Here is a 22523-nt window from a genome sequence, read left to right as displayed (position 1 = left end):
GGCTTCCCAGAGGTGCTTACATGTAAGCAGCGCTTACCAGGCCCAAAGAAGAGAACTCAGTTCTAGGAGAGAACAGAACATGCACAAAGCATGACATAGCAAGATGTAGTACAGAAACTAGAGACAGATCAGTTCTACAGCAGTATGAAATGTGAGCAGAACAAATGGGAAATAATGAGTGTAAACAATCCTGTATGCCACGACCTAAGCAGAATAATGAGTGCTTGTTTGTTTCTAGGCACTTTGGTTATTTATCAAGGTCAATTTTTAAAAATATTTGTAAAAGAAAGTATATTTCTAGGTCATCCTTTTACTCATTCATTATCATAGTCAATAAATATTTACTAAAACCCATCCTTTAGGCTATAATAGTATTCCAGACATCTTTCCTATGTGAAAGAACCTCATAAGAAGAGGTATTTATTTAGCATTTAATAGTTGTCACACATTGAGTAAATATTTTCAATATACTTGCAATAGCAAGAAAGTAAGTCTTATTATCTTATATCACAGATGATGATGCTTGGAAGAGAACTTGAGCAAAAAGACGATATAAAACTCCAACTCAAAGCTAGTTCCAACACCTATATTCTTTGCATTATATAAGACAACACTGAGCCATTCCTACAAGCCATTACGGTGGTAGACACCGATAAAGACCACACTAAGGAAGCTAAGGCAAGAGAATCACAAGTTTGAGGACAATCTGAAGACCCTAACTCAAAAAGCAAAAATGGCTCAGCAGTCACAGCTTGTCTTGCAAGCAAAAGACCCAGAGTTCACATTCTCAGAACACACATAAATGCTGGCTGGGCATAATTGTAGCTTTGGAAGACAGGAGATCCCAGGAACTAGCTGGCTAGTGAGACTAGTTATATCAGCAAGCTTTAAGTTTAAGAGACCCTACCCTACCTAAAGAAAATAAAGTAGAAGAGCAATCAAAAAAGATTCCTGACACCAACACAGACACGCATGTACCCATGCACACACAAACATATATATAAGCTCACCACATACACAATAAGAAAAAACAGAGAGAAATTAACTCCTAGAAGAAGACTGAAATACAAATATTCAAAACATAAGACAGTACGAGATTAGTTCCCTAGGGAGCTACTGAGCAATCCTATGTAGGTGAAATAGAATATTTCTGGTCATAATGACCACAGGAGGCATCCCAGAATAGATTTGACTAGAAGGGTGGGATTTCAACAGATGAGCATGTAGGGCAGGGCAGGAAGAGAGGAACATTCCATGACAGCATTCAGAATGCAGACTCTGATAATAATCAAAGTTATAATGCCTGTTTGCAGGGGGACAGAACATTCACTGGGGCAAACCCTGAGTAAGTCACCAAATGACCTACACCTCACTTTCTTCACTAACTAAATGTAATGGCAGTAATACAGTTCTTGTTTAAGGATTAAGAAATATAAAGTATCTGGGATAATGTGTAGTGCACAATAATCCCAAATGGCATTGTAGCTATTAGTGAATGTGTAAAGAATGACGGCAATCCAGACAGGTCTCCAGTTCTCTGAAAGCCAAAATGGAAAAACATGGTTGAAACAGTACGCTGTAACCAGATGGAGGACAGAGCTTGGGTCTATCTAAGAGAGTTGTCTCTGGTCAGCAGGCAATGGATTCATATCTATAGCCTTCAGAGAGATTCTCCCATGGGAGTCCTCAGGTCCTCCCCTAGGCATCTGGCTCACTTACAGCCTTCTATGAAGTTGTGATGCCTGGGTATTGGTTCTAGCAAGGTTTATAGGAAAATAGATATTGTCACTTGTCAGTTCCTAACAAGACCAAGACTCTCTTCTCTCTCTGTTGTACACATTCTCCTAAAAATACAATAATGGCTGAGATAAAATTATTAACCCAATACCCTAGAGACAGTTTCCTTTTTGCTTTTTATTAAGGTTAAAGCAATTTTCTAGAAACCAGTTTCAGTAACTTGCAGCATTAGTTATAACTTTTTAAAACTTGGTAATTCCTGGCTTTTACCTTTTTGTCTTCAAATTAATATGCTTTCTCATACATGTTTATTATAGTTCTCAGTTCTTATATTATGTTATAATGAAAAACCATTTGTAGATGCTATGCTAACTAACATTTGGTTATACATTGATGGTTCCATAGACATAAAAATTGGGTACTTTTATTTTTTAGTGACAAGAGTTTCATGTAGCCTAGGTGGTCTCAAACTGGCTATGCAGCCAAAGATGACCTTGAGCCTCCTAAGCCTCCTGCCTCCACCTCTGAGAGTGCTAAGGTTACACACCTTCACACTACTATACCACCTTAATGCAGTGTTGGGGATCAAACTCAGGAGTACTGAGGATCAAATCCACAGCTTTATGCATGTAAGACAAGCATTCTCTCTATTCTGTAACTAAACTACATCCACAGCTCAAATTTTATGCTTTAAATATGTACATCTTATTAAATGTCTTTTAATACTTAAAAACTAGCTATGGTGACATATACTTATAATTCCAGCACTCGAGACAGAAGCAAGATCATTGCAAGTCTAAGCCTAACCAGAACTGCACTGAAATTTCAAGATCACCTAGGGCTATCTAAAAAGACCCAGTCTCTATATAAAACAAAACAATTCAATAAATTGCTTAAAACAAAGAAAAAATTATTAATTACTATAAAATATAAAATGTTATTAATAACATATAATGCTCATATTAAGAACATACTTATATATTCAAAATACAAAAATATGTATTCATCTTAAAACTTTAAAAAGTTATTGAGACAGTGATTTTGTAGATGTGTAGGTTTATAAAATATTAGTATAAAACATGTTTTAAGACTGGAAATCGTGGGTTGAAGAGATAGCTTAGCGGTTAAGAGCACTGGCTGCTCTTCCATAGGTCTTAAGTTCAATTCCTCCCGCCCACATGGTGGTTCACAACCATCTATAAGAAGACATGATGCCCTCTTCAGACATGCAGTTATTTATGTACAGCATTCATATATAAAATATAAATAAATAATTATTATTTTTTAAATCTTGGTGGTGCACTTGGGACACAGAGGCAGGTGATCTCTGTGAGTTCAAAGCCAGCATGATGTACAGAGCTAGTTCCAGGACAGTCAGGGCTACACAGAGAAACCTTGTCTCAGGAAAAACAAAAACAAAAGAGAAGGAAAGAAAAAGAAAAAGAAAAAAAGAGATAGCTCAGCTGCTTTTCCAGAGAGCCCAGGTTTTATAGCCACATGATGGCTCACAACCTTCTATAAACTACAGTTCCAGGAGTTCTAACACCCTCTTTCTTGCCTCTGCAGGTACCAGGCATATATGTGGTACACAGAAACACATGCATATAAAATACCCATACACACAAAAATAAAAATATTAAATTAAAAAAAAAAAGAGTAGAAAACCACCTATGTTGATAGTAGCATTATCCCAACAGGTAAAGAGCAGAAGCAACCAAGTATCCATCAACAAATGACTGTAAAAACAAAATGTGACAGATTTAGTCACACAAAAGAATTTATTCTACCTTAAAAATGTGACAACATGGATGGACCTTAAGGACAATACACTAAGCAAAATAAGTCAGTCACAAATGGGTGACTACTGAATGATCCTACTAAATGAGGTGCCTAGAGTTGGAGACAGAAGGTAAGGGGGTTCTGCCAGTGCAGAAGTGAAGGATTACTGTTTGGTGGGTACAGAGCTTCTATTCTGGAAATGAAGATAGTTCAATGGCTAGATGATTGATAATGGTTGTAAAACACTGTCAGTATAGTTAATGACACTGAACTGTATATTTAAGAATGCATAGTTAAGAATTAGTATAACAAATCTTATGTGCATTTTATCAGTTTAAAAAGGAATGAGAGTTGCTACACAATGTCATGAAAGGTATTATTCTTTAATTTTTTAAAACTCTCATTATTTATTTTCAAACTAAATTTCTTCCAAAGTAACTTTCCAAGATTCTCCACTGTTTAAAATTGTGCTCTTAGGCCGGGTGGTAGTAGCGCACGCCTTTAATCCCAGCACTCGGATCTCTCTGTGAGTTTGAAGCTAGCTTGGTCTACAAGAGCTAGTTCCAAGATAGGCTCCAAAGCTACAGAGAAACCTGTCTCGAAAAATCAATAATTAAAAATAAACAAACAAATAAATAAAATTGTTCTCTTGAAATTTATTACTAGAAATCATACTTCAACTGTTTTTACTTTCAGTATTTTCCTACTGTAGCCAGCAGATGTCTAGGATGTGAGGTAGACATGACTCTCCTAAAGAAAGGCTTTATTGAAGAAGGGGAGCTCTACAGGGACCACACCAGGCAGCTCAGTTTTCTGGAGCAGACAGTGGGATTTAAAAATCAGCACCTGAGAGCTAGCTGATGCTGAAAATATACCAAGCCAAGTCATATTCTATAAACTTCACAACGGCTTATCTTTGGCTTTCAGCCTGAGTGGTACAAAATCAATGAGATCCCAAAGGGTTTCTCCCAAGGAAATTTCTGTCCCTATTCTTCCTAGAAAATGCCTAGCATAAAGCTAAGGAGTATTCATAAACAGTTTCCAGCCACTGGTGTTTTGCAGTCACACAGCATGGCCTAACCCCTAGCATTATGACCTTCCTTCAGGGTCCTGCAAATCTGCACGCTTGATTTTTCCAAGTTTCATTTTCTTCTAGGTGTGTACCTTATTGCTGAGTCTCCACGTTCCCTAAATGAGGGAAGAAGAGCACTCAGTCACCTCCCAGAAAGATGACAGCATCTGCTTGAGGATTCCAAAGAGCTGCTTTACTGCAGCTTTCCACAAACTGATTATATTTAAAGTCTCCTTAGGGAGTAAGGGGTGGAGGCTGGGAGGAAAGACACTGCAGGGAAAAGACCTTTGTTGGCATGAGCTAGGAACTTCTCAGCCCTCTCCTGAGAACAAGCTTGTTTAATATCACCAATTGACATTCCCAAGCACACGTGCACATACAATAGGCTAGAGTTAAAATTTCATCTCCAGCTACCAAAGAGTACCAAAAGAGTTAAACTATCCCAGGAAATTGCTTGTGCTTTTCCAATCAAAATGTTCCAGATGCAAATTATAAAAATTTCATTTCTCTCTGACCATAGTAGTGTACGCTGTAATCCCCGATTTGGGAGGCTAAGGCGGGAGGATCACTGTGAGTTCAAGTACAACATATATATAGTAAGAATCTGTCTTGGAGGAGCTCTGTGAGTTTGAGGCCATTCTGGTCAATATAGAGAGTTCAAGGACAGCCAGACTACACAGAGACACTGTCTAAAAAAAGAAAGAAAGAAAAAAGAAAAAGAAAGAAAAGAAAAGGAAGAAAAAGGATGGAGTGAGCGTAGGAGGGAGGGAGGGAGGGAGGGAGAGGAGAAGGGAAGGATGGAAGTAGGGAAGGAGGTTAGGAGGGAAGGAGGGAAGGAAGGAAGGAAGGAAGGAAGGAAGGAAGGAAGGAAGGAAGGAAGGAAGGAAGGAAGGAAGGAAAGAAGGAAGGAAGGCAGGAAAGCAAGAAGGCAGGCAAGAAGGCAGACAGAGAGGTCAGCTGGCCCTGTCTCAAAACATAAAAATGATGATAATTTTACTATTTTACTTATTAGCTCAGTGAGGAAAGAGAACCCTTAACACTTAATTAAGAAAGGACCTAGTGGCATTGTGGGCAGTAATATGAAGTCACCCAAGTCCCACCCAGACAATCATCTCTATTCTATGTACCATTCTTCACCACCACCCAGTGCTCAAGTGCCAGCAATGATGCTAACAGGCACCAGTTTCTAATCATGAATCTCATCAAGGCTGTCAAGAATTTCCAGAAATTCATGTATATAAAAGGACTTTATTAATTTGGAGAGAAAGAAAAGCCATGTAAAAAGACTAAGAACATTAGTGCTTGTGAGCTGGACACTGAAACACATGAACTTTTCAAAGGAATCTAAACACCCACAAGGCAGAAACAATGGTTGTTTTTAAGAAGGCTGCCACATAGCAGACTGACTAAGGGACCATTGCTCCACACTGGGGTAGAACTGGTGCTGAGACCTAGAAACTCTCCAGAGCACACGCAAGCAGGCACTTTCAAGGAGGCAAAAATAATAGCAGAGTTCAATGTCTATTTAGAATCTACTTGATTCAAATAATTTTGACTAAAAATCAGAGACACATGCAACAATATTTTCAGACAGTTTACCTACTCATACATAAAAGGAAATTAATGTTCAAAGAATATGGGAGTTTGATTTTTTTATTGGTGGTGGCCTGTTTTGGTTTGTTGGCGAGGGGGGGGGCTGTTTTGCTTTGTTTTGTTGGTTTGTTTTGATTTTGTTTCTGAAACAGGATCTCACTTTACTCCAGACTGGCCTCAAACTCTCAACAATCCTCCTGCCTCAGTCTCTCAAGTGCTAGGATTACAAACAGAATCACCATGCATGGCCAAAGGATTTCAATGACAGGCACATGACACATTTTGTTACTCCCCAAGGAACTTAAACTAGAACTTGTTTCATTCCTACTCTGGTTTCCTATCATTTAACAGCTGGTGCTTTGAAGGTGAACACTCAGTGCAGCCTGCCTAGTTGGCAAGAAGGCTCTCTGAAGAAGGCAGACTATCCAGTCATTGAGTCCTTACAGGTGCCAGACCCTTGCTACATGAAATCTACAGACTAGCTTCTTTATTTCTCACAGGAATAGGAAATACACATTATTTTGCCAATTTTCCAATTAAGAAACTGAGACTCAGACAAGGCACGTAACATAGTAGATCAAAGATTTAAACCTGGATTCTCTGCCTCCAATACCTTCACTTTTAACCACCATACCAGACTGATTTCTGTATAACATTATTTTTTATCTTGGCATCTGTAAGAGAAGTAAACCTGGCATCACCGTGAGTTCCACAGAATGTCCAACACTGAAGCTCTGGTGCAGTGTGCGGGCTCACGCCTGTATTCCCAGACTCACAAGGCTGCCTAAGGAAGACTGCCATGAATTCAAGCCCAACCTGGGTTATTAGTCAATTCCAGGCTAGCCTGGCCTACACACTGAGATTTTGTTTCTAAAAAGCAAAACAAATAAAATACAATTTATTAAAAAGCTGAAATTCTTAATTCTGATAGAACTGCAGGCAGTAAGCCACATCACCAACCCCAATGCCATCTCTTTGAATTCAAATTCTATGGCCTCCCACCAGAAGTACAGTTCTAGAATGCAAGCTCTGTAAGGGTCTAGAATTCTGTCTTCTTCGCTCATGTATAAAGAAGGCCTAGAACACATACTAAGCAATCAATAAACAGTTAACAAATAAACAAGGAGTTAAAGCTGCTGCTTTTGATTGTGTGACCTTGAAAGGGTTTTTACAGGCTCATACCTCAGTTTCCTCAAATGGCAAAAATACTTCCTGGAGGGATGTGACAATTACACCCGACCACTCCTTGGGATGTGATGGAGCATAATGAACATCAAAGTAAATTGTTACCATATCACTACTATTATATGTCATCTAATTTTGCCTAATTTTTTTTCATCACAATCAGATACTATTTCCACTATGAAGATACCGAAGTCAGAAAACTACTTCTACCTTCAGATCTGCTACCACCTAGCTGTGTGACCTTGAACAAACCTCAGTTCTCTGCATTCTCCTCAGCTGCAACTGAGGACTAAACCAAATCAGTTCCAAAAGCATTCATGGGGCACCTCTTTGAGACAGAAATCAGGGTCAACCACCTACCAAACTCTATACTGCTGAGTAGAGGCAATGGAGAAATACTGACACAAAATAAAACAGTCTCTAGTCTGCGACAGGGTTGAACAGAAACTCCAAATAGCTAACTGCATTACATCATCTCAATGAACAGTATCTGTAAATGCACAAAGTATTTAATTTTGAGATACTCATAAGAAATTGTTACCAATTAAGAAAATAACAGCAAATTTTGATACCTGTCAGCACTAAACCTTAAAAAAGAACAAGGGAAAAAAACATAAAAATCACGGTGCCTCAGTCAAATTGTGTGCTTCTGTAGAACCACCTGGGAAAGTCAAAGTTATTAACACTCCCTATGGCAACAGTTACGAATAGGACACTTTTTTTTAATGACTTATCTGTCTAAAACTGTAGGGGGGCATTGCAAGAGCAGAATACAGTGCATCTGGGCAGGACATAGAGGCCAGTGGGCATTGTTTACAAAAACAGGCTGAGATTATGAATGGTGAGTGACAAGTAGCCAAGACCTCAGTTATAACTCAAAACCACACGTCTCTCAATTCCAATCCAGCTGGAGCTATCATTACTCAACTACCCCATCCTTGTAATAAAACTGACCAATATTTACAGTCAAGTGGACTGAAGGCTCTTTAGCGCACCTCCTGCATTGACCAAACTGATAATATATTTTTTTTAAAAAAATCCTGCAGATACAATGATGATTTCAAACTACCTTTCAACCTTCCAAGAGATAAAAGGACTACCCATTTCACACTCTACCTCTAACCCACGACCAAGGCAAGCATTAAAGGGGAGTCATGGCCTTTCCCAAGTCCTCTAAGATAGGAAAAGGTCTCCTAACATTGGTGCAGGGAAAGAAGGAGGGGCCCTTCCCTCTGTACTCTGAAACAAAGGAAAAACTCAGAGCTCCAACCATGTGGTGGAACATTCAAGGCCACCCACCTCCCCTACTTCCCAGCTAAGGTCTCAATGGGTTGAAGCCACATGGCTCTTTGCAGTGACGGGTCAGGATGGGGTAGTGCCTTGCACAAACACAAGCTAGGGCTCCTTCACAGGCATGGACCCTCTTAAGAGGAACGCTGTTTAAGGAAAAGCTATTTGGGTATGGGCTTCGATTTGAGAAGCCAATTTAAGCAGTGGACTAGGTGGGGAGACACACTTGGTTTCCCCAGATCTACATTCTACCTTACCCCTTCACGTTTTTGCTGGAGGGGAAACAGTCTTTTAGCATGGAGCAGAGGGTGACAGCACAGAAGGGCTAAACAATTATGTCTTCCTATTTTCCAGTTGCAGCACTACTCTGCCAAACCCTAACCATCCAACTCCTTCAGGGTTAGCTGCCGATGCAAGCCAGCTGGAATGGTCCTCTTTCTAGTCTGTGATCTCTGATTGTATGCAGGGTGACCATGGGTCAGACAAGTACAAGGTGCACCCAATATGGCTAAGGACTTCCTGAATCCGGTGTCATGGCAAACCTCCTGTACACCAGAAAAACCCCGCCTCTCCCAGGTTCCTCCAAATGGTATACCCTTCTCAAGGTTGCCTTTCTGTCTGGACTTCTCTTCAACCTTTGAAATAAACACCTGTCAGATTTCAGCTGTCCTTCAAGGAAGCCTGACTCAAGACACCCAAAGGCGAATTGCAGCTTTTTTCTCTCTGGGAGACTCTCCTGCCCCTCCCCCACTCAGCCTTTGGGAAAGAACTGCCAAAATAATGGCCAGCCCCACACAGATACTCCTAAAGCCCATTTCCAGTGTCTGTGGCCCCTGACACTGTTGAACATTCCAAGACTCTGGTCCACCTATGAAACCACCTCTGGGGGTCAACTTGCCACCTGCTCCACCCAAGAAACGAACGCCCTGAAAATTGGGGTGGAAACGCACGCCTCGCCGATCTGCAGAGCATATGCACTATGCTAATTTTCAAAATCCTTACCTTTGACCTGAGTATCGTACTCTGCGATGATCTCCTTATCCTTTTTGAATTTGGCTGGAGACGTCATGTTTTCCTTCTTTCTTCCAAATTCGAATTGTGACTTGATAGATCCACGAGAAAAATCCAACCACCGAAATCAATTCCTCCAAGGCCACTTCTCCCACGGGCAGAGAAAGCCCTCGCGGTGGTCTCCAGAGCTCCGGGGTAACACGGGCGGCAGGATGGGCAGCCGGCTACCGCACACACATGCAGGCTGTGGGCGCTGAGGCCGGCGGGGAGGGGGGCGGCGGCGGCGGCGGCGGCTGGCTTGTGTACTAAAGCCCTAGCCACAGCTGCAGCCTCAGCCAGGAGAACTGCAGCGCCCTGAGGCTGGCCTGGGGTCTGACATCAACGACACAGGCGGGGAGTGGAAGTCCTTCCGCACAACATGGTGTATGGGATGCGGGGGTGTGGACGCGCCCAGCTGTGTCCCCGGGAGGGAGTGGGTTTGTCTCGGGGTGCCAGGGGAGGGCTAGGCGTGCTTCGCGGGGTTTTTTGGGTTTTTTTTTGTTGGTTTTTTTTTTTTTTTTTTTTTTTGGTGGTACCAGCTCAGAGATGCTGCAAATCAAATCCCAAAAGGGTGCCGTTGCAGCGCGGAGTGGATCGGAAGTCGTTTGCTCCGGTTCACTAGCCTGTAAATGCATAAAGGGGGGAGGGGGCGATCAGTCCGAGGGCAGATCCTAATCGCAACAGGGGTGGGGTCGGGGCTGACACTCGGAGTCCAGCTTTGGCTCATTCATCTCGGCCGAACACCGCCCGCTCGGCCCGAAGACCCGGCGTGGCGAGGAAGGAAGGGGGGGGGGCTCCCTCCAGATTGTTTTAAGTCAGAAAGAGAACACTTTGGGAGCGGCAGGCAGCGCGTGCTCCGGGCGGCGGGGACTGCGGCGGGAAAGCAGAGCTGCGGGTGGGGACTGCGGCTCCTCGGTGCTTCCCCCAGCCTAGCTAACCTAAGAGGGGCCCTCCCGCCGAGCCTGCGTCGCGGCCCGTGACCCCCTGCTGGGGCACCTCCCAGACGTCCACAGGATCAGTACCAGAGGGGACAAACCAGACGGGCACAACTTTTCTTCCCCTCCTGCCCCTCCTCCCAGTTGTTTTGTTTTTGGTAACTAGCTTCTCCTGGCAGCAAAGGGGGGGGGGGTTAGGCACGACACGGGACGAGGAGGGGCGACGGGGGAAGGACTGCAGGAAGGGCCCGCTCCGCACGGGACATCCAGGAAAACAATGTGGTCTGCAGAAGCAGGAAACGGGCTAGAGGCGAGGGTCTAAACCGGGAAACCCCGGGGATGGGAGACGGAGAGCGGCGGTCCCCTCCCTCAAGCCAGGGACGAGGGTGCCTCTAAATGGCATCCCCAATATTTTTTGTCCCCCAAGCCCAGGGATCACAAATACCGCACCCAATCCCAGTCGGGTGGGAGGCATCAGTGAGAGTCGCTCTAGGAGGCGCGGGAGGCGGCGGCAGCGGGCTGAGGTTAGGGCTCTAGTGCTGCGGAGGGCCCCTGCCTCCTTAGGCCGCCCTGTCCCCGCCGGCGCACGGGCGGCTCCAGGCAGTGTCGCCTACTCCCGGCAGCTGGAGGAAGGGCCGCGCGCAGGAAGAGCGAGCAGAGGCCGCGCGGTGCAGGCGGGCAGGAAGCGGGAGGCGGGCGTGAGGTGGGGTCCTGAGGCGGGAGAGAGCCCGGGCCAGCCGAGCGGCCCAAGCTTGGATGACCAGAGAGGGCGCCGAGAAGACGACTTTGGGGGGCAAAGCAGTGGGAGAAACCGCGGTGGGCTACGACATGAAGTGCAGGATGTTGGCAACTTTGGGGACCCGCTTGAGGTTGGGATATCGGAGTGGGTGGAGAGCCCTGGGAGACAGACCGCAGCAGCTAGACGGAGAAAGAGCCCCGCAAGCTGTGAGGGACACCCCCATCTTTCCGGGTCCTGGGCTGCCAGCCAAGGCCGTGAGAGCAGGGACGAGGCCAGCGGACCGTTACGGCGAGGCCCCGAGGTGGACCCTGCCAGCCGTGTGCAAAGGGGCTGCGGGAGGGCGGTGTCGCCGCGTGAGGACAGTCCTCGGCAATGCAGGGATGGGTGGGGAGATGAGCAGTCCCGAGAAGTATTATGGACTGTACTGGGGGATTTGGAGGGTCGCGGGCCGAGGAGGGCGCTGTGAGGACCGTGGGCGGCGGCACCGCTAAGGCGGCGCCGAGAGCAAGAGCAGCAGCAGCAGCATCCGCGCCGCGTCCACCCGCCCAGTCCGGGTTTGTTCAGTCAGGGCAGCGAGCGGCCAGGCTACGGAGAGGGAAGGGGGAAGGAGCCTTTACCTGGCTCTGCCGCGACGGGTCCCAGGCCCCGGGTTCCGCTTCCCACTTAGCGATCTCCTCCCCGCCACCCTCTTCTACGCAGTTCGGCCCCCCAGTTCCCTAAGGAGACTCCGCCAACTCCGCAAGACCCCGCCGGGAAGCAGAGCCCACCCCCTCGCCAATCACCACCCGCTTTCTATCGACCGATGGGGCCTCTAGCCAATAGGAATAAGGGATCCCTGGAGCCCGGAGTAGGGGCGGGGCTGACGGAACTTAGAGGCGTGGCAAGCACTAGCTGCCTAGGCGCAGTCCCAGAGTGAGCTCCTCCCCGGCCTGTGGAAGCCTAAAGTAGAACTGATGGGCGGGATTAAATGGAACCGACAACCAAACACAAACTCTCCAGAGCAGGCGAGACCAATCGGACCGGGGAAAGGAGGAGGGACTTTTAGCCAATAAGCAGTAGAGGATCGTAGAGCGTCTACCAATAAGAATCTCGGGGCGTGTCTTCCAAGTTCACAGGGGAAGGAGGGTGAACCCAAGCAGATGCTGGCCAATGAGCTTAGAGGCCGAGCCAAGCTGGACCAATCAGAGAGCCGGTCTGACCTCGGCACCGTTACTGGGGAGAGGCCTCTGCGCTCACGTCAGGAGAAGGCCCCGGGCCTTCCAATGTGGGACTGGGGCGAAGTCTAGTCCTCCCAATCCGTGCTCGGCGCAGGCAATTCAAACTGACAGCGTGTTAGAAAAAGCAGAGAAAGCGGAAGAAAGTGCAGAGCCCGGCGTGTTCGGTGACTGACTCCAGCGCGGACTGAGCCTCGGCGCCGGCCTCTCCCCGACCGCATCCGACACCCCTGCTCGCTCCGGAGCGGCCGCTGTGGGAGAGACCTTCAGGGTGGCAAGTGCTCGAGCTGAGGGAGCGAGGACGCCGAGAGCCGGGGGAGCCAGGGAGGGGACCCGCGGCCGAGCCAGGAGAAGGGACGCGGGACAGGGCCGGAGCGGCGTGGAAGGAAAGGGCTGAGGGGCCTGGAACCCTGCGAGGAGGCCTTGGAGCGCTCTGCGAGCGGGGCTCGCGCTGGGAGTGGTCCGCGAGGCGAGGCTTTAAAGGGAAGCGCCCGCCCTCCGGGAACCGGGAATCGCTGGATTCGGGAGCGGGAGCAGAGGACCTTTGGAGACCACAGAAAGTGAAAGCCGGTTTAAAGTTTCCCTTCCACCCTACTTGTCTCTCCCCACCTCCAATTCCATTCCCTTCTCCCCTCCCCGCCAAGTCAAAAGGAACTAAAGTTTGCTCTTCCCACCCAATAAATACTAATTTTACTTTTCCATCAGGAAAACAGAACTGTCTTCCTGATTTTAGAGCTTTAGAGAACTCAACCCCCCCCCGACTTGGTTGTTAGCCTCGGGGAATCAAAACTCTAACGGTTTCCCCCTTTTCCAAATTTTGTACCTCGTTCTACGTGAGACGCTATGTCTACCAACAGTTGCACTTTCAAGGACCGTTGCGTGTCCATCCTGTGCTGCAAATTCTGTAAACAGGTGCTCAGCTCTAGGGGCATGAAGGCTGTGTTGCTGGCCAACACTGACATAGACCTTTACTCGACAGACATCCCTCCTACCGAGTAAGTCCGGCGGGCAGCCCTTTAGCTAACTGGGTAGTAGATGGCAGGGATCCCTGGGAGTCAAGGTTATCATTTGGTGTTCCAGCCACTCAACAGTGTGATGATTCCCTTGGAGTTTATCTAAGTGGGCAGACTGTCTGGACGATGTCTGTGGTTTACCCACAGTGGTCAGTACTGAGGTCATGTTTCCAGGCACTTACAGTCACGTGACCGCACATCCCTTAAGATGGCTCTGAGGCTCAGTGCCTTATCCAAACACTGTTCTCACGGAAGCAAGTTTTTTACAGTTATTTGGAAAGAAGTGGGTAATCATTCATTTAAAGTGAAATTCATGATTAATAATGATAGTAAATTTGAACGTTTTAAAATACCCAATTATTTTAAATAGGCAAGTAAAGTTATATATAGCCTGTTCACCCCTTGAAGTCTTTTATGAATTGGCTTATGTGTAGTCATTCATTACAAAGATAAATGGAATAATATTTTAAGTTTGTGTGTGTGTGCACTTGGTGTGGTGCCAAAAAAAAAAGCACTAGATGATAAAATCGTGGAACCTAATGTCCCAAAAGTTCTATAATCCATGTGTTGTTTTAGTTAAATAAGCTCACACACAAATTTGAAATATTCTTCCATCTTTATAATAGCTGTGGTCATAAGGACACCTCGGGTGAGATGTTATGTGTTAGGGTCTAGCATAAGCTCAGGTCCTTTTCATTGCTATTTTCTTTGCTGGAGTTATAATGGATTCATGTACTGTGTGTGGATCAGTGAATGCATTGTTCTTTAAGATTTATCTTACTTTTTTTCCATTATCTTAAGAGTGTGTATGTTTGAGGAGGGGTGGATTCATGCACAGGTGCCCTCTGAGACTGGAGGTGTAAGATCCCCTGGAGAGGGCAGTTGTAAGTTGCATGATGTGGGTCCTGGGAACTGAACCCCAGTTCTCTGCAGGAGCAGTACATTCTCCTAAACACTGAACCATTCCTCCAGCTCCCGCAGAGTGATTTTCAGTAGACAATCTGTCAACTGTTTATAGTGAGCACAAATATTACCCAAACTTCTAAAACTGTACTATACTTATATTTTAGAGGCTAGTTCAGCTCTGGATTTATGAAATTTGTGACAACTACAATTAAAAGAGCCTTTGGTGGTGAGGCTGTGGGAAATCAGGGCCCTTACATACTGCAGGAATGTGAAATGATAAAGCCACTATAAAAAATAATTTGATGGTTCTTTAGCTATTAACACAGAATCACAGAATTACCATATAATATAGTAATTCCACTTATAGGTATATACCAAAGAATTCAGAGAAGCATCTTATATTCACAACTGATAATTATGAGATAGCTAAGAGATAGACACAGTCTAAATCTCCATTGACTCATCTAGTAAGTGGATTCCTAAAAGGTTCCCTTAAAGGAAAGAGATTCCGTCACATGTCACAATGGAGAGGAGCCTTGAGTACGTTATGCTAAGTGAAATACACCAGTACCAAACGATAAACACTGTGACTGCTTATCAGATCTGAAGAACATTGATAGCTGGGGGGGGGGGGGGGGAGGGGAAATGGAGAGTTGATATATAATAAGTATAGTTTCCATTTTGCAAAATGAAGATGGTCTGAAGTATCCCAAGACAATGTGGCCATATCCAATTTTAAACTGTACATTTTAAAAAGTGAGATGGAGTCCTGGGAATATAGCTCAAAGGTCGGGCAATGTGAGGGTGCTTGCCTAGCATTTGTAAGGTCCTGAGTTCCATCCCAAGTGACACACACACAATTCTTTAGAGGGAACATACTCAAATTTTTTATTTTTTCAGAGTTCAAACCTCTGTATATTTGACTGTAAACTTTGTTCTCCTCCAGCACCGTGGATTTCATTGGAAGATGCTATTTCACTGGAATCTGCAGCTGTAAACTGAAGGACATCGCGTGTTTAAAATGGTAATTTGTGGCGTTGTTGTAGACAGTCTTGAGTTTCGAAGGTAGACACTGACACCAAAACGCACAGAACGATTCTGTGAGCTGCACTGAACATTGATATAACCCAGACAGTGAGCCACTGAAAGAACATTTGTTCCTTAGAGCTATTTTTAATTACATTTATTCATTTACCTATTTATTTATGTGCATGGGTATGTGTGTATAGCATATGTGTGCCCTGGCACGTATGGAGGTCAGAAGACAGTTTCTAAGAATTGGTTCTCTCCTTCTACTATTGGAGACCCAGGGATTGAACTCGAACTCAAGATCTCAGGCTTAGAAGCAAGTGCTTTTACCCACCGAGCCATCTTGCCAGTCCCGGAATTATTGTTTTAAAAGAATCTTTGTGATACTTTTCAAATAAGATTTGTAGTTTTTCAAAGTGCATTCACAAATATCTGCTCCCAATAAACCTGTGTGATCTAAGAGGTAACAATGGGATTTACATTCATAAAAATCAGAGAGCAGAGGAGGTGGCTCCACCAGTCAGGGACTTGCAGCAGACATAGGAGGCTCTGAACTTGAGCTGGATGGGGTAGCATGCACTTGCAGTCCCAGCTCTGGACGGGTAGTACGCACTGCAGCTCCCAGCTGGAGACAGGAGGATCTGTGGAGTTCCCTCACCAGCCAGCCTAGCCTAACTGACAAGCCTCAGATTTCCGTACTTGGTGTACAGAGCTATCATTAGAGTTTTCACCGTCAAGGTATAAACAACTCGTGGTGCCATTATGTAAAAAAAAGAAACAAAAAGCTAGGCACTGGTGGCACACACCTTTAATTACAGCACTTGAGAGGCCGAGGCAGGTGGATCTCTGTGAGTTCAAGGCCAGCCTGGTTTACAGAGCGAGTTCCAGGATAGCCAAAGCTACACAGAGAAACCCTGTCTTGAAAAAAAAAAAAAAAAAAAAAAAAGAAGAAGAGGAAGAAGAAGGAGGAGGAGGTGGAGGAGGAGGAGGAGGAGGAGGAGGAGGAAAACAATCCCTGTATGTTTACTATAGTTAGCATGAAACGCATGAAAAGAAAATGGGAGAATGAGGAACTTGGTGATCTGCTGAAGACAAACCATTTTCAATTCTCTGGGGACTGGAGATTTGCTTCGTTTCTGAATTCCTCCAAAACCACTGCAACTAAATGGGAGTTGCTGTCTTATGTTTAGTTTAGAGGACCCCTCCTTCACCCACCTCCCGCTTTGTTGAACAAGTTTAAGAGCTTGGACCTATAAAAACTCACCTTGTTATAGTCCTGAAGCTAGCAAAATCCTTCACCCATAGGTCTCAGTTTATTTAATACATTTTCTCTGTATCAGTTTTGAGTACTTTCCATAACAAATCACATCCCAAGAGAGTATGAATAAAATAATCTGAGCAAAGAAATGCACGAATAAATTAGTACTGTCTCGCTTACAGACTGTAGGCCTGTGAGTACTGTCTGAGTAAGTACTGTCTCGCTTACAGACTGTAGGCCTGTGAGTACTGTCTGAGTAAGCTCCCTTCTCATTGCCAGCAACAGGCCACTTAGAGGAGAGGACTGACCCTTACATGGCCTGTTTACATTAGCAGACAGATGCCTCTGTGAGCCAGGTATTTACCTGCTACCGGTGTTATCTACTAACAATTGCTTTTTTTTTTTTTTTAAGTGGGAACATTGTAGGCTATCATGTGATTGTTCCATGTAGTTCCTGTCTTCTTTCCTGCAACAATGGACACTTCTGGATGTTTCACAGCCAGGCGGTTTATGGCATTAACAGACTAGACTCCACTGGTAAGAAACAATCAATGTATACATTCCTTGTAACATATCTGTCAGTACTTGAGGGGAACCCCTGAAACCTTCACAGTTAGAGTGAAACCTGGGATCATCAAAAGCAAAACATTGGTCCACTTTCCCCCCACGTTCAGTTATGAAACTATCAGCCAAAACTCATCACCACTGATCGCTGAATTGAGGGAAGGAAGGCTTCAGACTTATCTGAATGCCTTAGGCTTTGTTGTTGTCTTTTTGAGACAGTCACAACAAGTAGCCCAGGCTGGCTCAGTCCTCCTGCCTTAGCCTCCAAAATGATTATAGGTAGTCTACCACACTTGGCATATTGGTCTTTTTAAACTAGCATTTTATTGCTGTGAAGTAGTACCATAATACATATCCTGATTACAGAGAGCTTTTGAAGACAGTATATGGATAGTGAAAGGTGTGTATACATGCACACGTGTGTAAAGAAAGGAGGAAGGGGCCTGCCAGGACATTGACGAATGGAAAAGAAACTGAATTAGCCTCTATTTGACAGTTCTTCAAGATAAATATATTTCAGGGGCTGGAGGAATGGCTCAGTAGTTGAGAGCCTTGCTGCTCTTGCGGAGGACCAAGGTTTGGTTCTCAGCATCCATATTAGCATCTCATAACTGTCTGTAATTGCAGTTCCAGATAATCTAATGCCCTCTTGTCATGTCCACAGGCTCCTGCATACACTGTGGTGTGCATACAGACGAGTAGAAAAGTATGCGTACACATAAAAAGTAGTACATTTTAAACTGTATATATAAACATATATTAGTAAGTTACAGTAGAATTCTAGTCAAAGAAAATATTAAGACCAGTATGTTACATTAATTAAGTTAGTAAAGCCGGGCGGTGGTGGCGCACGCCTTTAATCCCAGCACTCAGGAGGCAGAGGCAGGCGGATCTCTGTGAGTTTCAGACCAACCTGGTCTACAGAGCTAGTTCCAGGACAGGCTCCAAAACCACAGAGAAACCCTGTCTCGAAAAACCAAAAAAAAAAAAAAAATTAAGTTAGTAAAGAAAATGTACTGGAGCCTAGAGAGACAGTTTAGTGGGTAAGAGCTGCACACGGCTAAAGGCTTGCGTTTGGACCCCCAGTACCCATGAAAAAGCCAGGCATGACTGACTGTACCTATAACCCCCTTTAATAGGGGACAGAAACAGGACCTCCCTGACAATCTAGCCAAAATAGCAAGCTTCAAGTTCAGTGAGAGACTGTCTCAAAGGTATAAGTAGAGAGTAACACAACAGAACACCAGTACCCTCCTCTGACCTTTGCACACATACATTTGCACACACATATAGAAGGAAGAAGGAAAAAGAAAGTATATTATAGATTTTTAACATCTTTATTGCATTTTATTTACAGTGTAGGGTGTGTATGTGTGTGAAAGAAAGAGAGAGATTTGCCATGGTAGACCAAGAGATCATGAATTGCAAGCTAGGTTGTCAAGGGTTTTAAACTTTTCAATTATGCTTGTGGTTTTTGTTTTTGTTTTTTTGTCTTTGGCCTGGGATTCAACAGTGGCTCTTAGTCCATCACTTCGGCCTTTTAATTTAAAACTATAGCTGTTAAGATGGTCATTTTCAAGCAAGGACTCCTCAAACTCCCCAAGTAAATATAGGCTCCTAATTTAAGCTTTACACTTTATATTTGTGTCGCCCATGGGACACATTAAAGAAAGTTTCTGCTTTGATTCTGCTTTTCCTGCTTCATAGGATTCAAAACACAGGGTGGAGATTTTTCAGTTTTAATTTACTTTAGAATATTGGTCAATTTTTCAAACATAAAAGACCAGCATTCTTTGATTTGCACTGACGCTAATTCATGAGAAACAGATGTAGACCAGATTTCCTTCCTCCTAGGCAGAGAGAGGAAGGTGGCTCTTCTGTCAGATCCAATCTCCTCATTTATTTTTTTCTCCTTTGAACCAATTGTGCTAAGTTGCTTCAGAGTTCCTGAGTACAGACTCCAAATATATCAAACCTCTCCTTTGTAACTCTAATACTATGATTTAAAGTAAGATTTGCTAGATGTTTGTCAAAGGGAGATTTCCATTGGCTTTGGAACAGTCCTTGAGTCTCCTGAATAAGTTACACCAAAGGAATGGATGTATAAATCCTGCACTCTAGAATGTTCTGTGATGTGGGAAGGTCATTCCCACCACTCCAACAGTTCTGCATGCAAGTTCTCTAAAAAGTCTGTGTTAGACTACACATAAAACCTAATTTCCCAGAGCTTTTCCAAATACACTTGGGAAATCTCAGCTCAGATTCCCTAGAATGTCTCAAAGCTCTCCATTTACTTTTATAGACTCTTAATTTTCACTTAGATTTTGTCTTAACCATTCCTTGTTGTCTGGTCAGCTCCTCTGCACATGTTTCCAGAAGCAGATCACCATTTATTCTTGGTGTGGGGATCAGGAAATGATCTTTATCCTAAGCAATTCAAGCACAAAACCATGGAGAAGAGCATGGTAGATATCTATGTGTTCTATAAAGAAGATAAGAACTTCTTTCCTGATTTGATTGCAGTATCTCTTTCAAACAAGATAAACTTGTTTATTCCCACTGCTTCAACCATCTTCATGTCTCTTTGGTGCTGAGGTATATTGGACCCAGAAATGACAGGCTGTATTTTCAACACATTTTACAAGATTTAGGTAGAAGAGATGACTCAGCAGGTAAAAGCATTTGCTGCAAAGTCTGATGAGCTGAGTTCAATCCCAGTGAGGGATGGAGACGGGAGAATTGCCTGGAAGGTCACAGGCCACCATGGCTGAGATGTGCAGCACAGCGTGCAGAAGCATAGACTGCCTTGTCTCACCTGGTGTCCTCCATTCCCTGCTCCACTTGTGTGCCATAGCACTCAGGAATAAGGTGAATGAGATAACTTAGGAAAGTACACATAGTTTAATACCATTCCATAAAAACTTTAGCCACTCAAAAATAAGATGAATGAGACAAATTCCAAGTATATGTTTGGTATAATGCCATTCTATAAAAATTTTAGCCAGCTATAGTGGTACATGCTTGTAATTGCAACACTGGGAAGGTAGAAGTACAAAATCAAGAGTCCAAGGCCATCCTCAGCTACATTAGTTACAAGCTAGCCTAGGCTACATGAGGCTATCTTAAAAAAGCAAAACACACTAACAACAAAATTTTAGATAACACAAAGCAGTAATATCTGTTGTCTACAGTTCTGTATACTTGTAGTAAAAATGCCAATAGTGGCAGAAACTATGGCCTCTGTCTCAGTGTGGAGTGGATACCCAGAGCTGCTGGCTCCTCCTTTGCTCATGCTACCAGCTAAGCAGCTTGAGGTTGTCTCATGCAGTTTTTTATTTTCTCCTAATTTACTATTTTTAGTCATCTTATTATCCTCAGTGTGTTTGCTCTAGTTCTCTGCACCTGTGCTGGGTCTTTGAAATGGGACCTGATTATTCTCTGTCAGTGCTGTTTCAGATTATTGTTTGTTACAGTGACTCTGTAACCTAGTCCTAAAGTACAGCTCTACCTTGATGGCTTGTATTCTAGAGCCCACATACTTTAGGAGACCCTTTTATAATTGACTGCTTTGACCCCAGTGTACCGGGGATTGAACCTCCACAACTTGCTCTCCCCCTGAAACCTCTTACTTTTTGAGAGAGTGTCTTAGTAAGTTGTCCAAGATGGCCTTGAACTTGTAGTCATTCTGCCTTAGTCACTGCAGTAGCTGGAGTTATAGCTTGTGCCACCAGGCCCTTCCTGTCTTGATTAGAAAATTAGATTAACTACTGTTCCATAGAGTAAATGACTGGTTTAGAAATTTGCCCCTTACCCCCTACAAAAAGGCACTTGATCTAAAAGAACCTTATGCAATCTCTTCTTAAAATCATTTGTTGTTGGTTTTCGAGACAGCTTTCACTGTGTAGCCCTGGCTGTCCTGAAACTCACTATGTAGACCAGGCTGGCCTCGAGCTCAGAGAGTCACCTGCCTCTGCCTCCTGAGTGCTGGGATTAAAGGCATGTGCTACCACCATCTGGCTAAAATATATTTTTTAAATTATCAAGGTAGGGTATGAATGGCATTGTGTAGCTGGAGGCAAGATTGGAGCAGATGGAACTCCAGAGTTCCTTTTGAGCTCTAAGAGTCTAACATTCAAGGTCTTGCTTAAAAGTCTAAAGAATGGTCATGTCATAGATGGGTATTAGATGGTTTTATTTGTAAGACATCCTTCCCTGCTGTTATCTTCACTAGCGACGCCATACTCTATACGAGAAGCTCGGCGTGTAAAGTTTTATATGTCATGTCTGAACTGCAGTAGTCAGCCCTACTAAAGAACTAACTCTGTGGCCTCTTGTTTCCAGGTGTAAACTTCCTACTCTGGGGCAACTTGCCAGAGACAGAAGAATGTACAGATGAAGATGTGTTAGAAATTTCAGCAGAAGAGTATATCCGATGAATGAATTATGATTATGTGTAATGTTTTATAGTTTTCTATTTAAAATATTTAATTGGTCAATTTTAACATTGCTAATAAAGATTTGCAAATGTTTTTTTTTAAATGGAGCTTCTACTATTTTATTTGTGATTTCAAATTAATTACCTCAATTTAACTTAAGCCAGTTCTTCTAAAAAAGCTGCTTCTTCCCCCCTGTCCCTCTGCCCAGGATTAGTATATTCTTGACTTCAAAGGAAGTTTCACAAGTCACTCAGCTACCTTCCAAATGGAGTTTTCTACAACTTGATGCCAGATAATGTGATTCTATGTTTGTGAATAAGAATTAATACCCACTCCTATATCAGCCACACAAAATATGCAACTGAATATAATAAAGATTTTTAAAAAAAAAAAAAAAGAGCAGGCTGTCAGGTTTTCATGGGTACTGGTTATCATATGCTATATTGGTAATGACTGCTTTAATATGGGAAATGGTGTGAGACACAAGTTTGTCAGAAAATTATCAATGTATGCTGCTTAGCAATGTTAATTATTTACATTCTTCTAAAGCCATTATAGATATTATGCCATGAAAGCCAGATAAAAATCAACTTTCATCTTTAAGTTATCCATTCTCTAGGGATTTTTCTGTGAATAGCAAATTGTAGTTGAGTAGTCTAGGTCCAAAACTTATGATAGGAAACCTCAAAGAAGTGATTAGTTAACCACCGTACAGTATAAGAG

General features: G+C 43.8%; 2 protein-coding genes across 7 annotated transcripts in view; one reads left to right on the top strand and one right to left on the bottom strand.

The window, feature by feature from the left end:
• The window catches only part of Srgap2 (SLIT-ROBO Rho GTPase activating protein 2), a 218809-nt gene extending 206660 nt beyond the window's left edge, over positions 1-12149 (bottom strand). For 4 of the 5 annotated variants that reach the window (XM_050147588.1, XM_050147590.1, XM_050147591.1 and 1 more), the window contains exons 1-2: positions 11998-12149; positions 9659-10329 (exon numbers count right to left, since the gene is read on the bottom strand). In XM_050147588.1, coding sequence (XP_050003545.1) covers positions 9659-9725 — 67 coding nt within the window. In that variant the 5' untranslated portion in view covers positions 9726-10329; positions 11998-12149. Of the gene's footprint in view, positions 1-9658; positions 10330-11091; positions 11241-11997 lie in introns of those variants that run through there. The other variant, XM_050147589.1, reaches the window with a different exon arrangement.
• Positions 12150-13352: 1203 nt separating this feature from the next.
• On the top strand, positions 13353-22140 carry Fam72a (family with sequence similarity 72 member A). Of its 2 annotated transcripts, XM_050147874.1 has the most exons (4): positions 13353-13589; positions 15460-15537; positions 17213-17337; positions 21706-22140. In XM_050147874.1, the coding sequence occupies exons 1-4, from the start codon at positions 13438-13440 to the stop codon at positions 21798-21800; spliced, it is 450 nt and encodes a 149-aa protein (XP_050003831.1). In that variant the 5' UTR covers positions 13353-13437; the 3' UTR covers positions 21801-22140. The 2 variants fall into 2 exon arrangements, with proteins under 2 accessions (XP_050003831.1, XP_050003832.1); XM_050147875.1 differs by lacking the exon at positions 17213-17337.
• Positions 22141-22523: the final 383 nt, after the last annotated feature.

Source organism: Alexandromys fortis, unplaced genomic scaffold (genome assembly GCF_014885135.2).
Source record: "Alexandromys fortis isolate MF-2015 unplaced genomic scaffold, M_Fortis_MF-2015_v1.1 scaffold_58, whole genome shotgun sequence".
Taxonomy (NCBI): Eukaryota; Metazoa; Chordata; class Mammalia; order Rodentia; family Cricetidae; genus Alexandromys; species Alexandromys fortis.
This window is presented reverse-complemented; position numbering and strand designations above follow the sequence as displayed.

Coding starts and splice junctions, on each gene's coding strand:
- Fam72a (XM_050147874.1), top strand. CDS start 13,438: ATGTCTACCAACAGTTGCACTTTCAAGGACCGTTGCGTGTCCATCCTG. Junction 15,538..17,212: donor GACATCGCGTGTTTAAAATG/GTAATTTGTGGC, acceptor TTTTTTTTTAAG/TGGGAACATTGTAGGCTATC. Junction 17,338..21,705: donor TAACAGACTAGACTCCACTG/GTAAGAAACAAT, acceptor TCTTGTTTCCAG/GTGTAAACTTCCTACTCTGG.